Below are 16,997 nucleotides of genomic sequence, written 5' to 3'. Positions count from 1 at the left end.
CCATCTCCCTCCCTACACTAGCAAGGCAGGCTAGGGAGTTGCCCAGTGATCTCTATACAAATTCTGGCATGCATCAAGAGCCTGTGGATGGCACCCAAAACTCAGAGATGCAAATACACAGTGTGCTATCTACCCGGCTTACCTGGCTGCTCCTTCCTAACTCCACTTTGGACATACCAACAGGTTCCAGTTCTCTGAAACTACATACTGAGAAGCCATTAGGCAGTGAGGAAAAGGTCTGTGGGTGGCTCCCATGTCACTAGAACATAGCTGCAAGCTAGAAGTGAGCTCCTGCTCTGATCTTAGTGAGATAAGGTATCCATACAACTCCTAACAAACGCCTCAAGGAGCTCTTAGGCTGTTTGTGGGGCAGTCCCATTTCTCTCCTTTCCTGCAGGCAGCTAGGAGTCGCCCTGAACCTCATGCTCTCTCATGGATGGGGGTGGCACAAAGGAGACAAAGACTTTTCATACCTCACCATAGAGAATAACATTGAAGATCATTTGGATGATCACACAGGACCAAAAAATGTGTAACAACTGCAGGATCATCAGGAAACCATTTATGAGACAGATTACAGGAAACAAGAAAACTTTTGTCACAAAGTAATAATATATACTGTGGGAAAGAGAGGGAGAGACAAATCAGAAGACTCAAAAACTAAAGCAGGCTAAGTATCTTCAGACTTACAAGGACTGGGTGTTTTTCTGCGCAATGACTGGGCTGACATGTTCCCAGGGCAGAGCTGAGCTGAGCCAGGATGGCACCACCAGGCTTCACCCTGTTCCCAGTTCTCGCAAAGCAAGTCCCAGGGACTCGTAGAAGCTCTGTATTAAAATCACCAACAATGCAACAGGCTTTGCAGCCAGGTCAGTTATCAGAAACCTGCAATGTTACCTTAGAAGAGGAAGGAACTGGCAACATTTCTCCTAAAATAAATCTTGAGAGGAAAAATGGGACAAAAGAGACACCATAAGGGGACCTCTCCAGTGCCACTTAAATAAAAAGAAAATACATGGCTATTTAAACTGAAGTTATGGAAGAATTAATTGTGCAGATGATCAGCTAGGCACGGCATTATTTTTAGCAAAAGCCACAGAAAGTCTGTATCCTCAGTGATGAAAACAGAAAGGGGGACAGCACTGGTTTGGAAATGGAAAGCAGACAGGACAGACAGCAGTTCAGCACAGGAGAGAAATGATGAGTTGCTGGTATGTGTCTTCATCCACAAGTAACCTGTGACATGAATATATTGTATGCTGGGAAACCTTGTTGGCCACAGCATGTACTTGATCTGCACTTGTTTTCCTAGAGCTATGCTGGTTGCTGTTGGTGCTGAGATGTGCTGATCTCAATGGACCCTTAGTCTGATCCAGGACACCTGTTACTTTCTTTGTCCTTACATTATGGTACAGTAGGTTGGGATACTGGGGCTTCACACTTTGCAGTGGAGACAACTGAAGTTGTGCTTCTTCTCAGGAAAGTTGCCTCAAGCTTTTATTGCTTTTCTTTCTAAGGCAGACATATGACCACCAGAATCTGGGACTTGTCATGCAAAGTCAGCCTCATAGGCATCCAGACTAAATGGCAGCACCACCAAAGTTCAAAACTCAGCATCTTCAGTGGTGGTATGCAGCAAGGTCAGGGATATAGGACAGCATCACAGACTTATCCCTTTGTGTGTGTATAGCATGTCCTAGTTTTTTAATTCTTCTTGGTGTAACAAATGAAATGTTTGGTTTGAAAGAAAACGGAAAGATTAGACTATAATGCTAATATTGTGGAATGAGTTTATGGGAAGTTAGTCACTACCAGCTTTTCTAGGCAACCTGGCAATGGTAAAGAAAAAAGAACAACTTCAGCCTAGCTGAAGGCTGGAAGGGTTTCTAGATGTGTGTATGCAATAGCCATTTTCCAAGGCTGGTACCTATGTGTGACTTCTTGAGGAATCATTGCCGACGCCCTCCCAGCATATTGAGTATCCCACCTCCTGAATCCCTCATGGTTTTCTTGTTTTATTTCAGACACGTGGTGGGTTGTCAGGAAAATTAATCCACAAACACCAGAGGTTTATGTCCAAAAAGGAGGCAGAGGAGTCCTTTTTGCTTTATTCGAATAAAGGGAGAGGCCATGGGACATTCCCCTGGGATCTCTCAAATTTTCGGAGGACGCAGCCTCCTTTTTATCCTATTTTCCCGGCCGCATTTCCCTCTCTCTTTCCCCATTGGCTGAGGTACTTGAGAGGCACAGACTTCCCGGAACGCCTGATACCTGAAATTCCCCTCTAATGTATAACCTTCCCTTTTAATTTTTAATTCTTATAGAATTCATAGTTTTCCCCCCGTTGCTTCTTTCATCTTTCGATATCCAATTTCATTTATCAGCAGCCCTACAGTTTGTTTGTAAAGGCAAATATCTCTTTCCATTCATCAATCAGTGGAATCCATCCCATTGTTTCTTTTATCTCTCAGTGCTAGCCTTATCTACAGGCTGATCCACAACTCATTTGTAAAGACAAATTCAACATTCCTCTCATGGGTCATTTTAAATTTACTGTGCTCTTTTTTTCTATACTAATTGCGTCTTAATAGACCTTTGAGTTTTAAGGCCTTTTTTAGTCTGCTAAGAATTTCTTGGGAAATTCTAACCAGTATGGTTTGCACCTTTCTCTCATAGGAACTGGTGTTTGTAACATTAGGAGTGGGAGTAGAGGGGCAGAGGCTGTGGTTCTAGATTAATTAGTAGAATTAATTCATTAATATAGTTAAAACCCTAGTGTTTTGGTTTGTTTTTTTTTTTTTTCTGTGGGTTCTTCAGTTCCAGTTGAATTAATCTTTGAACTTGTAGTCTGTTCTCTGCCTTTCCTCCCTCAGCATAGAAGGTCACTGTTATGAATGTCGTTCTATTTGTCCAATTTATCAGACAACAAGATTAATTGCTGCTTACGTGTTGCAGAAATTTCAACCAGCACATGGTGTGGTCCCAAAACCAGGGCTTCTGTGCACAGAGAAGGCAGCAGTACCCAGCACCTTTTAATCACATGTAAAGACCATGGGAAGAGGTACTGCAAGAACTCGGTGTGCCCATGCTAGATCAAATCTAGCTCTGAGCTTTGGAGAAAGTGGTTGGCAAAATGCATTTATCATTACTGAATGTACAGGATGTCATGCGGAGAGTCTTTAGAGCAGTGGGGAGCGGTCACAGGCAGGACAGGGTCTGCTCTTGTCTGAGATGCAGGAGCTATGTGTGGGTATCTGTGGGGAGCACTTACACAGGGATCTAAGACAAGAACAGCAGGGTAACATCACTGACCCCTAGCCAGCTCCACCCAGGGAAAAGGGAACTGCTGACTCAGGGTTGGGGATGTTTCTGCTCCATACCCCTGAATTTGTCCTTCTTTGGCTTTGTACCCTTAGTAATGACCACACATTGTCTTTGGACTTAGAGTGGCCTGGGATCATCAGCCTCATTTGCAATGAACAAAGAACCCTTGAAAGGTGTCACTTCACAGGATGACTCTTCTCACATACTTACATCATACAGAAGAGACAGTCCAGAGAAGAATGAGGTGAAATAAAAGTCTCCAACTAAAACAGAAAACAAGGAATTAAGACCTCCTCCAGAGTTGAAATAACTTGCCAGGCTGTGCCCAGGACGCCCATAGGGCAACCTGTGCTTGTTTGGACAGAGATTTGCAGAATCTCAGTTCTGTTGACACATGGAAGCATGTGCTGTAAGGCATCAGGGTATCCACTGCCAGCCAGGCTCTGCTGAGAGCCACGCTTTGCCCAGATTCCATCAGTGTTAGAGAGGATGCAGTAAGACTATCAAGATGCCTCTCCCTATCTCCTTTTCTTGTGTGGATGTTTGTAAATCACCTATCAAATGCTTATACACCCCTGTCACGATCTGCTGCTAATACGGGGGTACGGTAGGGGGGGAGTCGTGATGGTTCGTTTGACCTCAGGGGTGCAAAAGACACAACAGGGGACAAACAACGAGTTTGCTCACAGCAAAATGCACTTTTATTGAATGCCAACAACTCAGTTTTTGTGATAGAGGGGAGAGATATAAAGGAAACAAAGTAAAGAGAGAGAGAGAAAAAAAGAGGGGAAGGGGGGAATAGCTACCAACAGATGAGACAAGTCCTCGTGGTCCGGACAATAGACGTGTCTTCTGCAGGGAGATCTCAAAAGGTTTCTCCAAAAGGTCACCTTTTCATAGTCCTTTTCCAAAGCGAGTAGTGTCTGGCCAAAAGGTGGGGAGATTTATGGACTATTGTGAGGAGAGAGAGCCGTTGCTCAGAGAAGCAGGTGTGTACGTGCCAAACATGCAGTTTTCAGTTAGTGCCTGCTCGAAAGCATTGTACTGTGGACAGCACACACCTACAAACAATCACTTCGCAAGCATCCACCTCAGCCAGGCCAGAACTCCTGTCTGAAGCAAGTGGGGTCCACCAGGGTCTTCTTGCGACGACCATGAGACAGATGAGGGAGAACTTTGCACCGTCTCTTACAACCCCAGACAGTGGAAGGCACCCAGTTTTTCTCAATGTTGGCACAGGAACACTGGAGGATTTATTACTTCAGAAATGCTGCAATGGGAAGCATCAAACAAGCTTTGAGGTGGAAAATATTTTTTTAAAAACATAATAACATGATTCAATTATATATATTAATTATATAATATGTAATATAATATTATGTATTATATATATAAATTATACCATGAATAATTTATTTTTCAGAGGGGGAAGAGGAGCAGATCTTTTACCTGATGGGGGTCATTATGTACATACAGCATTAAACCTCAAGGTGAGAACCAGGGATAACTTGATTGTCTTGATCAAGACACTTGGTAACTCCTCTCTCCACCCTGACAGCATGTATTACTGAGATATGCAGGGAGATTTAATATAAGAGCAAAAAACTTGAGGAAGAGGAAAGCTGTGAAGATTTTGGTGCTTTCTTGTGTTGTTCAGTTTTAACCTTCCTCTTTCATGGCTTGCACTGCCTCCTAACTGCACTTCATGGATTCATTTTCTGCCCAACCATCCATGCTGACAATATGTTAAAATTTTCATTTTGTATCAAGATCATGTTTGAAAAGAAGTTTAACACATTTTGCAAGCAGCTTTGGTGTTCAAAATCTCTCTGAGCATCTGAGATTTAACCCTGTTCTCCATCAAGGCCAGTAGACTCTGTTGAGGCAAATTTAACTTTTCAAAGGTAAAAATGGGAAGGAAGGAGGGAGGCAGGGAGGAGCTGGCAGTGCTGCAGCAGAGCTCTGCTGTCAGGGTGTGCAGTAATGGCACCCAGCCTGGTGGGACAGAGGCTCTGCTCACAGCCACAGCAGCTGCCCTGGGAATGTGTTTGGCATAAGGACAGGGCAGAGGGGAGTGATGATGTGCAGACCTGTTGGAGGTCTCCAAAACCTGACCCAACTACCTGGCCTCTTCTTCATCAGCCTGGGGTGGTCATGGGCCCACGGGTGCCTGAACCAGGTGCCCACCTTTCTGGCCAGCAGGTTACTTTGCTTGGCCAGTGAAACTAGCTCCTCCTGGAAAACAGAGCAAGGAGGAACGACTGAGCCTTTTGGAGGCTGTCATTCCCTATGAGGGAGGAGGAGCTCCTCTCCCAAGGCCTGCTTCTGCCTGTCCACCTTTGTCCAAAAAAACCCTGTATCAACTCTGTTTGCATTTGTGAACTCCCAGATTGTTTCAACCACTTTAAAACTCCAATTCAGACATATCTAAATGTAGGTTCAGAAATAAGCATAGCCTCTCTCTGGTTAAGTTTTGCCAGCTATACACAATGGGATGCAATGTCTGGCTATAAAAGTCTAAATACATTTTTTCCACCTCTAATACAATTTTGGCTTATAATTATCAGCTACTGATGGAAAACCTGAAGATAAAAGAAGTTTCAGCTTGTAAAGATAAAGAAACAGACACATGGTTCACTCCATAATGTCAGTAAAACATTCAGTTGTTGAAGTAGAACAGTCACAGGCTCAAAGGCATTAATCCCATCATCCTTATTTTCTGCATGAATTCCAAATAACATGACAAGAGTTAAGGTTTATAAACTGTGATTAAAATTAATGTAAAGATGAGCTCATGAGCATTTTATAATTAATCTGACAAAGCTTCATAGTGATTAAAGTAAATTATTTTTTAAAATCCATGCATCAGTGTGAGTCATGATCCAGGCCCAGAGACTGGTGGTGGATGGAGCTAAATCCAACTGGAGACTGGTGACCAGTGGTTTTCCCTAGGGCTCAGTTTTGGGGCCAGTCCCATTTAATATCTTCATCAATGATCTGGAAGAGGAGATCGAGGGAACCCTCAGTCATTTCACAGATGACACCAAGCTGAGTGGGATGTTGATCTGCTGGACGGCAGGAATGCTCTGCAGAGGCAATTTGACAGGCTGGAACAAAGGGCCAGGCCCTGCCCTTGGGTCACAAGAACCCCATGGAACAATCCAGGCTTGGGGCAGGGTGGCTGGAAAGCTGCCAGTGGTGAAGGGCCTGGGGGTGCTGGTCAGCAGTGGCTGAATATGAGCCCAGGTGTGCCCAGGTGGCCAAGAAGGCCAATGGCACCTGGCCTGTACCAGCCACGGTGGGGCCAGCAGCACCAGGGCAGTGACTGTCCCCTGTGCTGGGCACTGTGAGGCATTTCAAATCCTGGGTTCAGTTTTAGGCCCCTCATGACAAGAAAATCACTGAAGGGCTGGAGCATGTCCGGAGAAGGGCAGCAGAGCTGGGGAAGGGGCTGGAGCACAAGGCTGGTAAGGAGGAGCTGGGAAAGGGGCTCGGCCTGGAGAAAAGGAGGCTCAGGGGAGACCTTCTCACTCTCTACAACTCCCTGATAGAAGTAGAACAAGATGAAATGGCCTCAAGTTGTGCCAGAGGAGGTTTAGATTGGAAAAACTGCAAGCCCTGGCACAGGCTGCCCAGGACAGTGGTCCCCACTCTTGAAGAGATTTAAAAGTGTGTAGATGTGGTATGTGGGGACATGCTGGTGGCCTTGGCAGTGCAGGGAGAATGGTTGGACTTGGTGATCTCAGAGAGCTTTTCCAACCTAAATGAGTCTCTGATTCTGAAGGACTTGCAGTTCTGCCAAAAAAAAGCAGCATTAATAAACTCTAACCAAAGGGATGGTGGCTGCCTTCCTGCCAGAGCCAGCAGCTCTCACAGCAGCTGCTGTGTTTCACATGCAGCAGGTCAGGAGGTGCTGGGATTGCAGCTGTTGAACATGTTGGAAGCTGCTGCAATATCTGCTTACACATCTCTTCCCTGGGAGGGTGGTTAACAGCTACTGCCTCCCTTGTGAGGCTGGGTGGCCTTTCTTGGGGTGGAGACAGGGAGAAGATGCTGCTTGCCTGGGGTTTTGGGACAATGGGACATAGGGAACACTTACCTTCTTTGGGGTTCTCCCTAGCAGGATATAGAAGCCTTCCAGTTTGGCATTTGTCTGAACTTTCAGGAGCATCCTCCAGGATGAGGTTGGACCCTGGCTCAGCTAGGGGCTCCCAGCACTGACCCAGTAAATCCCTTGTCTGTGCTGCAAGCTCCCTTAGTTTTCTTGGACTGTCTCCAGAGGGACCCACTTGCAGCTAAGGTGTGTGATAAATGTGATTCGTGCTAACTAAATTGTAACCATATTAGCAAAATTGTACTCATATCAATAGAAAATAATTGTTACAAAGCAAAAAAAAGGAAATTGTGAGACAAAGCAGATGGAATCCTCCAGATGTTAGATGGGAGTAGTAGAAGGACGTAGGTTTGATAAGCAGCATCTAGAAATAAAAAGTTTTGACCTTGGAATGGGCCAAATTGGGATGACTCCTGGCATGGAACTTGAAGAAGGTTTATTGTGGGAACATGTGCTTAGCTACATAACCCCAAGCTCAGTGCCCTTGCACTACCTGCAGGTTACACAGCAGACACTGATGAAGACCAAGAGCCTTCACCAAAAATCAGACCCCCGAAAGGATGAGAGACCCCTAAGTACTAGTAGGGTATGTGCAACACAACATAGTGACGTAGATTTTAGGAATAGAAACTAGGAGGAGCTTTCCAGAAAATTCTGTATTAATATGTATTATCATATAGTATATAAGTGGGATTTTTTGTTTGATTGTTTGGTGTGTGAGGAAGGGTAAGCCCCTCCCCATACCCCCGGTCGGTTTTGCTTATGCTTTATACAAACCTCAATTATACTAAATTATTCACTGCCAAATTTTGTATATATTCAAACATATGTATCTAATATACTTCAATTGTATTCATTTATATACAATTGTTGCTATTAAAATAATTGCTGCTAAATTTAATCTTGTGGTCTGATAAATTGGATAAATAGAACGTCATTCATAACAGGTGTGACTGAGAGATGGACTTGCCTTTTCACACCTACAGGTACAGGAGAGAGGGAGTGCAGGGGAAAGAGCTGCTACACAAATACCATATGGAATGAAAAGCAGAGAACTTCATTATTCTTGGGGACAATCCCACGTAGACTTTGTAGTGGTCAGGAGGCAGGTAAGGATTATTCTGGAGCTGCCCTGCAAAACACTGGTGGCAACCTGCACAGAAGTAACGTGAGGTGCTGCACTCACCTTTCAAAGATGCATCACACAAATCTCAGTAACAGGGCACCAGGGATGCAGAGCAGGAGGTGCTGAGGATGCAGGTAGTGTATGCCTGCAGACTCCTTCAAGTCTTCCCAGGTTGCTCCAGTATTCACAGTGCCAGAACCTCTTTGACACTCCCATTCTGGTCAAGACAGTGGACACAGAAACCAGAGGCTTCCTGCAGCAAGCAGGCATAAGTAAGGCATAAAGCTCACTGCTAAATTCCCAAGGGCTCCCAACTCAACAGCTCATCACTCACTGCCCCCACCTCTTGCTCAATCCCATGAGTGTATCAGACTTGTTTTGACCTGCCTGTGAACTTGAGGGTGGGGTAACATGTCGTAGTACAGAGAGTAATTTAGAGGGTGTCAAGGAGGTGGCTGATTTCAATTTCACTCTGCTTCACAGATGACACCTACCTGGTGACACAGTTACCAGGGCCATCTCTCTGTCCCCCCCCCCCCCCCCCCCTTTCTATCAGGCTTTTCCTTCTCAGGCTGCACAGCTTTCTTTTAATCACCTCTGACACCCGGCAGAGGGTGTGGATGGAGCTCCCAGAGGAGATTGTCTACTTCCATTAAAATCTTGCATCTTCAAGGCCCCATCAGTCTCAGTTTTGGTTCCTTCATCTTGGCCAGCAACATCCCATATCCTGTTTGCATTTTGGATCATCATGTACTGAGCACAAAGCTGAGGCACTGCCCCCCAGAGCAGTTCTGGAGTGCTCACACACAGCCCAGCACCTCAGTGAGAGCAATGTCGAATTTGTCTTTACAAATGAGCTGCGGATCTGCTTGTAGATAAGTCTAGCACTGTGAGATAAAATAAACAATGGGATGGATTCCACTGATTGATGAATGGAAAGAGATATTTGCCTTTACAAACAAAGTGTAAGGCTTCTGATAAATGAAATTGGATATCGAAAGATGAGAAAAGCAACAGGGGAAAACTATGAATTCTGTAAGAATTAAAAATTAAAAGGGAGGGTTATACATTAGAGGGGAATTTCAGGTATCAGGCGTTCTGGGAAGTCTGTGCCTCTCAAGTACCTCAGCACATTGGGAAAGAGAGAGGGAAATGCGGCCGGGAAAATAGGATAAAAAGGAGGCTGCGTCCTCCAAAAATTTGAGATACCCTAGGGGAATGTCCCATGGCCTCTCCCTTAATTAAAATAAAGCAAAAAGGACTCCTCTGTCTCCTTTTTGGACACAAACTTCTGGTGTTTGTGGATTAATTTTCCTGACATCAGGACACCTTTCGTGCACCTTCCTCTACTCCCTTGTGTTGTCAGTCTCTCAGTGCTGGGAACTGCAGCAGTGATGGGAATTGGTTTTTTCTTTAACTCGTTGCCTCTGGAATTTTTCCCCTTGGCTTGCTAAAGAAGCACTGGTGGCTATGTACTTGAGACAGGGGGAAGGGGAACCTAGCTGGTTTTTGGGAGATTCTCTCGGAGGGAGGGACAGATACACCAGGAGATTAGAAGCAGATAAAAGGAGAGGGAGCAGTAGCTCTTGGCTTCGGAGCGTCGCTGCTACTGCCGCCATAGCCCAGCCGGGAGCTGCCTCTTCCTCTGCTGTTAAACCCCGCACCCCTGCCTTGCTGCTTCAGCGTGCTGTTTCTGACAGTCCTGCTGGAGCGCCGGGACCGACCCTGCCCCAGGGTTCGTGAGCAAAGCCTCTCTTTTCCATCCCCTCCCATCCGGGCCCAGCCACCATTACCGCGTGCTTTCCCGAGCCCACCCACAGCGCCCCCTGCAGGCGTGGAGGAACCATCGCCCCCGCCCGCCCACAGCGCCCCCTGCCGGCTGTGACAGGAACTGCACCAAAGGGACAGAACCCATGGCTGAGAGGACTGGAATTAGGTTCCTGTTCTGTTTGTTAGAAAATCCATGGTTGCTGTTCTGTTTGCCTTGTTATGCATACTAGTAAAGAACTGTTATTCCTATCCTCATATCTTTGCCTGAGAGCCCCTTAATTTCAAAATTATACTAATTCAAAGGGTTTACTTTCTCCATTTCAAGAGAGGGCCCTGCTTTCCCTAGCAGATGGAGCCAATCTTTAACACTATCATGAGAAACCTTCATTATCAGCTGATTTTGCTGTCTGCCTTTCATTCCCCCTTTCTGGTGGCACCTGCAACAACACACAGCTGCAAACAACCCATGTTGGTCTCTTATAGCCAACTCAGATGGGTTTCCTCAGACTGGTGAAGAACCTTTCTGAACGCCTTTGCAAAGCTGAGCAGGGTGCAGGTTCTCTCCACTAGATGTGCTCACCAATTCTTTGGGGTAACTCCAGCAGAATGAGACAATTTCCCCACAGACCACCCCATGGAGACTCTTTCCTATTATGTTCATATTTGTTTCCAAAAGCTCTATGATGTATAATAGTTGATATATATCACATATAATACTTTCTACTGCTTTGCACGTCAGACTGCAGATGGCTGTAGTTTCTCACATTCCCACTTGGAACCTTCTTAAATTTTTCTGATAACAAGATGATTTGAAACAAAAAACAGCATTCCACAGTTGGTAGTTAAACTCCTCTAAGAATAAATTTCCTCCTGTCAATGGGTTTGAAGGTTTGCTGTTACTCACTTAATCTGTGTGCTAGGTAACATTTTCTCACCTATTGAAGTGGATCCTCTTGGAATATGGCCTCAGTGAGATGTCAGGTATTAGACCATGTGTCCCTGGGAAGCCATACAGGGCAGCTCACTGCATTTCTTGGTTCTAGCCTGACCTATCCCAGTGTTCCTGCTGTCTGCCACTATCATCTCTGAATCCAGCTATCTTGCCAATGTTTCAGAGACTGGTATTGCCTTTCAATTTTTTTCTCAGGGTATTTCTTGGCCTGCTTTATCACATGCTTAGATTCATCTGACAAAGTTATAGATCCTTTCCCTTGTTTAGACATGACTTCAGCTTTTTGAACAAGGCCTTGCCTTTATTTGTAGGCAGTGTGTCTGCTGTACCTGTGAGAATTAAGAAAAGCAAAGTTGTTCCAAGTGCAGCCATCCAAGAAAAGGTTCCCTTGGGCATACATTTCTGAATGAAATAATGTGAAATAATGTGATAATGGAGATCTTTGAAATTTACTATGTGCAGGAAGAAGGAAACAATTGTGCCAAATTATTCTTAAAGTAAGATCTAAAATGGCACCAGATGTCCACGTCTACTGGAGTCAGCAGATTCATGTCAGCCAAAATTTTGGGCTAGGGAAGCCTGGGGGCCACACTGTGCCAGCCTTTACTCACCCACCTCACAGCAGCCTGGAAGCATCCGTGTATGCTCTTTTTGTCATGGCTCACCTGGAGCTGGATGCCTCATCTCCCACAGCTGCTCACTAACATTATGTGGGCACGCATTATGTGATGTTACACATCTCATCTGTGCATACAGGAGATAAAAAGGGGAAAGAGAGGCCCTGCTGTGAACCCCAGTGCTCCATCTGGAGATGGAACGCTCCATTACAGAATAAGTCCTATGAGGAGAAGCTGAGGGAGCTCAGAGTGCTCAGCCTGGAGAAAAGAAGGCTCAGGGTGATCTCACTCTCTACAACTCCCTGACAGGAGAGTGCAGCCAGGTGGGGATGGGCTCTGCTCCCAGGGAACAAGTGACAGGAACAGAGGAAACAGACTCAAGCCATGCCAGGGGAGGTATGGGTTGGACATAAAGAATTTTTTCATGGAAAGGATTGTTAAACATTGGAATGGGTTGCCCAGGGAGGTGGTGGAGACATCATCCCTGGTGTTAATTAAAAAGTGACTGGACTCAGTGCTCTGCTCTGATAAAGTGGTGACTGGTCACGGGCTGTACTTGATGATCTCAGAGGCCTTCCCCAGTCTCATGGATTTGGTAGTTCAAAGATCTGCTCTGGTGGTGACAGACTTGCTGCAAGTTTCCCACAACAGCTGTTCTGTGGGGGGAGCTGTGATGCTCCACGTGCAAACAGAGGAGAGGATGGATACACTAAATTCCTAGACCCTATCACACTACTCAGAAGCTTCCCAACCCTGGAGCAAACATAAAGAGAGAAGGTGGAGCAGTCCAGGGTGGAAGCTGAATGCTTCTTCAAGCCTTAGCAAGTTGATGGCAAGCAAACAAATTCAGCAGCTGATCTGCCTCCATGGCTCATCACTGTTATGCTCAGTTCCTCAGCTAAAGGCAGCACTCAGTAGTTCTTGCTCAAATCCAACAAGTCTCCTGTATCCTTGATGTATCTTTGATAAGAACCAAATTAGCCTCCTAACAAGCTTATCTCAGTCTTCGGGGACACAACAAAGCCCTGATGATCAAATCCAGCAGGCATTAACATGCACTGGCTCCACTGGGCATTGTGCAGACTCTGGGAAGCATTCTGCTCCTCAGAGGAGAGGTGGTGTGATTTTACAACAGGGATCTCCCCATGCCTCTTAAAACCTCACAAAAAATAATTCTAGATCTTAATTTCTCTCCTCCTACCCTTGCAACGCCAAAGCACCTCCCTGGTGTTGCCATCTTGGACTTGCACTGTCCTGGCAGTACCAAGTAGCCTGGCCTGGCCCCAGTCTAGTGCAGGGATGTCCCAAATGGTCCCTTGTTCCAGGGCCAAACAGTATTACTGAGCAGGAGACAAACCTAACAGCTGCAGTTCTTTAATGGCAAGGCTCAGTGTGGCTGTGTGTCCTGTGTATGCAACATCTTCCCCTTGGCAATGGCACCCACATGGGTCTCCCTCATCATACATCCACCTGTAAGGTGCAGCCAGTCAGGTTTACCTCCTGGTGGTTAAAGAAGTAGAAAAGAGACCAGACAATCAAACCTTTAAAAGCAGTTTATAAAGAACATTTACATTCAGTAGTATAAAATGATATATAACTATCCCTCCTGAGCACACCACCTGCACAGAGGTGAGACCATACACTCAGATCACAGCGTACAATGTGCTTCCAACTTGCAATTATCACAGGATTACAGAATATTGTGTTGGAAGGGACCCACAAGGATCATCGAGCCCAACTCTTAAGTGAATGTGCCATACAGAGATCAAACCCACAACCTTGGCATTATTAACACCATGCTCTCACCAGCTGAGCTAAGGTTCCAGAGACTATCTTCAGCAAATCAAGATTTAAATGACAGTGCAGAAACCTCCTCCCATAGCATGTTATTGCCCTGGAATCACACATGCTGGAACCACTTTTTCCCTTCTGAAATTATCCAATTCCAGTTTAGAAATCCATTTACCCAAATGGATTTTGACTGAAAGAGAAGATGAGCATACACACGCTCAGATCAAAGTTTCTCAGTAACATCTCAGGTGACCTGAGTGATGATAATCCTCTTGTCTTTCTATACTGTCACTTCCTTTATAACTTAAACATGTGCACCCCTCCTCAAATACAGTTTTTCCTTGGTCCATGCCCCATCCCTGCCCAGTTAGCAGTAGGTACATAAAGAGCAGTGTCTGCATGGCCTCAGTAGTCTAAGTCCCTGAACTCATTACAGTGAATCTGTCTTCAGTATCATAGATTGAGTGGCCTATAAAACAAATATTCACATAACACTAATTTAAATGTTTTAAGAGATTGCACAATCCAAAAATCTAAGACTACACATAATACAATATATGGCAACTGAATGAACTGAATCAGCACTACATCATGACTTCATGGACCACTGCTTTATACTTGCTATTCCTTATAAAAAGGCCCTAGAGTTAGAAGGCCATGCTAAAGCATTATTCCATAAGGTTCAGCAGATTTTCTCTGGACCCTTTCTCCTCTGAGAGCAGGGGAAATGTATCCCCTTTCTGCCACAAGCTGACTCTGTAAACATTTCCCACTGTGCCAGTCACACTAAGTGAAAACATGAGCACTTTCATCAGTGCTGTCTTCTGGACTACATAGTTCCTTATTACCTCCCTTCTCCTGACTACTTCCTTCCAAGACAGGTTTAGATGATTACCTGACAGTTGAGAAAAGCTGTCTGAATTTTCCAGCTCTTCCAATGTGATTTGGGTGGGTACTCCTCCAGACTGGCCTTTGGAGTTTCCTCCTTAGGGGCAATAAGTAGGGACTGAGATCCATACCATTACAAAACTGGTCACAGGCACAAAAAGTACTTCCTTTGAGAAGAACATGCTTTATCTTATGTCTTTCCAAAGCTTTAATTTCACTATGCTTAGTTTTAATTCTGTAAGTGTATACAGGGCACCTGTTTTCTCAGAAGAGGTATCCCAGTGGTAAGACTTGTCACTTGTCAGCCATAATAGTTACTGGCAATAGGCCAGGGCTTCCAGAGACTGATCCAGGCTCAACAGATTCCTATCAAACATTAGGTGGGTAAAACTTGACAGTGCTAGAATTTATCCACCTTTTTATTTTCGAAGTATTTTTCAAGATTAACACATTTGACAACAATTATGGTACAGTCAATATAAGTCAAACCACTTTGATCCCTTGCTATCACTTTTGAGGCTACAATCTATTGTAAGATTTTACTGAAGGAAGACAAAGACTTCCTTCAAATATCACTGACTATAAACACTTTGGTTTACGGGAAGCAGGAATTCAGCTACAATACTGCAATTGCACTCCAATTTATCTACACAGTGAGCAAAACTGTTTCTACAGATGGTGGCCTGGGTTTGCTGGAGGCCAGACCAGCAGCACACAGACAGCAGCTATCTTTCCTTGGCATGGCCATTGGCAAGGTGGGCTCTGTTGTCCAGGGGCTCAGACCCATTCCTCTGGATGTAACCATTGCTTGTGACGTTGCTGAAATACGTAATCCCATTTGTCTCCTTTTCTCTAATTATATCTCTTTCTTCATCCTTGTCACTTTCTTCTGTGTCACTTCTCATGTCCTTTTCCATCTACAAAAACAGGTAAGTGAGAAGCCAGACAAACACAGCAGTTGCACAAGCAGCAGTGATGGCTGAGCCACAGGCTGACCATCCACCTGCTGCCTCAGCCACTCGCCCTCAGCACAGTCCTGCTCTGTCCCTAAGCTTTTACATTACCCAGGGGAACAGATTCTCCCTGCCTCTGATTTCAGTCTCACTGGAATCCCATCTGTGATCCTGTTACACATTAGGAATTACAGGCTGCAGAGCAGAACAAAACCACAAATGCCCAGGACTGAGGATAACTGTGCAAGCCTGAGGAGATCCACACTGCTGCCCAGGTCATCAGCATGAGGGAGAAGGATGGGGGAGGCTGTTAACCAAGCTCTTCTACACTTTCCAAAAGGGACAAGGAGCTAACTTCTGCCTACATGGCCTGGGTGGTTGCAGACTGACAACACTGCTTGGGACAGGCTGGAAACAGATGCTTCCCAAAGGCTCAGCACAAAGCCACTCCACTCTGACTACATTCAGTTTTATGGTCAGGCTTTTCCTCTTGCTGTTTATTGCCTGAGAGACCTGTAATCCCCTTCTGTAAGTATTTAATTAACTGCCTTAAAAGGAAGGCAAAAAAGAAATAATGGGATAAAATGACATTTTAGAAAAAGCAGCTCAGCATTTCCTGGCTCATCAGGCTGTCTCTGCCATGCCATATAAAATGCCAATACTGGGGAGAAATTCACAGTGTCGCACTCTTTGTTGGAAAAAGGGAAAGCTGCAAATCCCTTCTGTGACATGAGCTTTAGAAACTGATCAGGGGCAAATCAAGTGCTGCCCAGAAATTTAGTCTCCATTTATGGGTGTCCATTTTTCTTGAGATCCCAGATCATACTGAGAACTCTATCTGGGCTCATGCTTTTTGTAGAGATCACTACAACCAGATGCAGACAGGATTTGTAAAAATCTAAACTTGCACTGAATTCAATCTGTCTCCAAGGCAGCATCTGCTGTGAACAACCTGCACCTCTGATCACTCTGGAACTGAGAGATCAGGAAATATGCAGGAGTCTGGATCTGCAGCATAAGGACAAATCCTAGTCAATATTTCTAAATATATCCATTTATAGCCAGAGAATGTGGCTGAGGCCTTAAAATCTGGCAAGATTCCCAAAGGAACTATAAAGTTGCTCCCTCCATGAGGGAATGAAACTTGTACTTCAGGATCTAGGCTGAGTTCGAATTACTTGGGATTAGGGAACATCATGTGAGAAGGTGGTAAAGATTATCCCGTAGACAGAGAAGAAAACCATGGAGACCAGAAAGGCCTGCAAGAAGAACATGAACTGATTGCAGCAAGAGTTTCATGGTTCTCAAAGAGAGAATGTTCTGTATTCTTGCTGATACTGCTTTGGCCTACAAAATACTGTCATTGAAACAGATCTGTTTAGGACAATCCTTTTTTGCTTTTTACTGCTCACTACAGAAAGTTCTCAAATATATTTTTATAACAGATCTGGCAGATCAATTT

General features: G+C 45.0%; 1 protein-coding gene and 1 long non-coding RNA gene across 7 annotated transcripts in view; both read right to left on the bottom strand.

The window, feature by feature from the left end:
* Nucleotides 1-4,002: 4,002 nt before the first annotated feature.
* LOC148221211 (uncharacterized) lies at nt 4,003-9,122 on the bottom strand. The gene is made up of 2 exons (XR_015808535.1): nt 8,625-9,122; nt 4,003-4,594 (listed from the first exon to the last, which is right to left on the bottom strand). It is a non-coding gene; the product is annotated as an uncharacterized LOC148221211 (long non-coding RNA).
* Nucleotides 9,123-13,441: 4,319 nt separating this feature from the next.
* CERS4 (ceramide synthase 4) overlaps nt 13,442-16,997 on the bottom strand; it is a 45,457-nt gene continuing 41,901 nt past the window's right edge. For all 6 annotated transcript variants that reach the window (XM_088179310.1, XM_014884355.2, XM_088179311.1 and 3 more), the window contains exon 11: nt 13,442-15,499. In XM_088179310.1, the coding sequence (XP_088035436.1) occupies nt 15,308-15,499 (192 nt within the window). In that variant the 3' untranslated portion in view covers nt 13,442-15,307. The remainder of the gene's footprint in view (nt 15,500-16,997) is intronic.

The sequence above is a fragment of the Sturnus vulgaris genome, chromosome 26 (genome assembly GCF_052056855.1).
Source record: "Sturnus vulgaris isolate bStuVul1 chromosome 26, bStuVul1.hap1, whole genome shotgun sequence".
Classification (NCBI taxonomy): domain Eukaryota; kingdom Metazoa; phylum Chordata; class Aves; order Passeriformes; family Sturnidae; genus Sturnus; species Sturnus vulgaris.
Note: the sequence above shows the minus strand (reverse complement) of the source record. Positions and strands in the feature narration are given on the sequence as shown.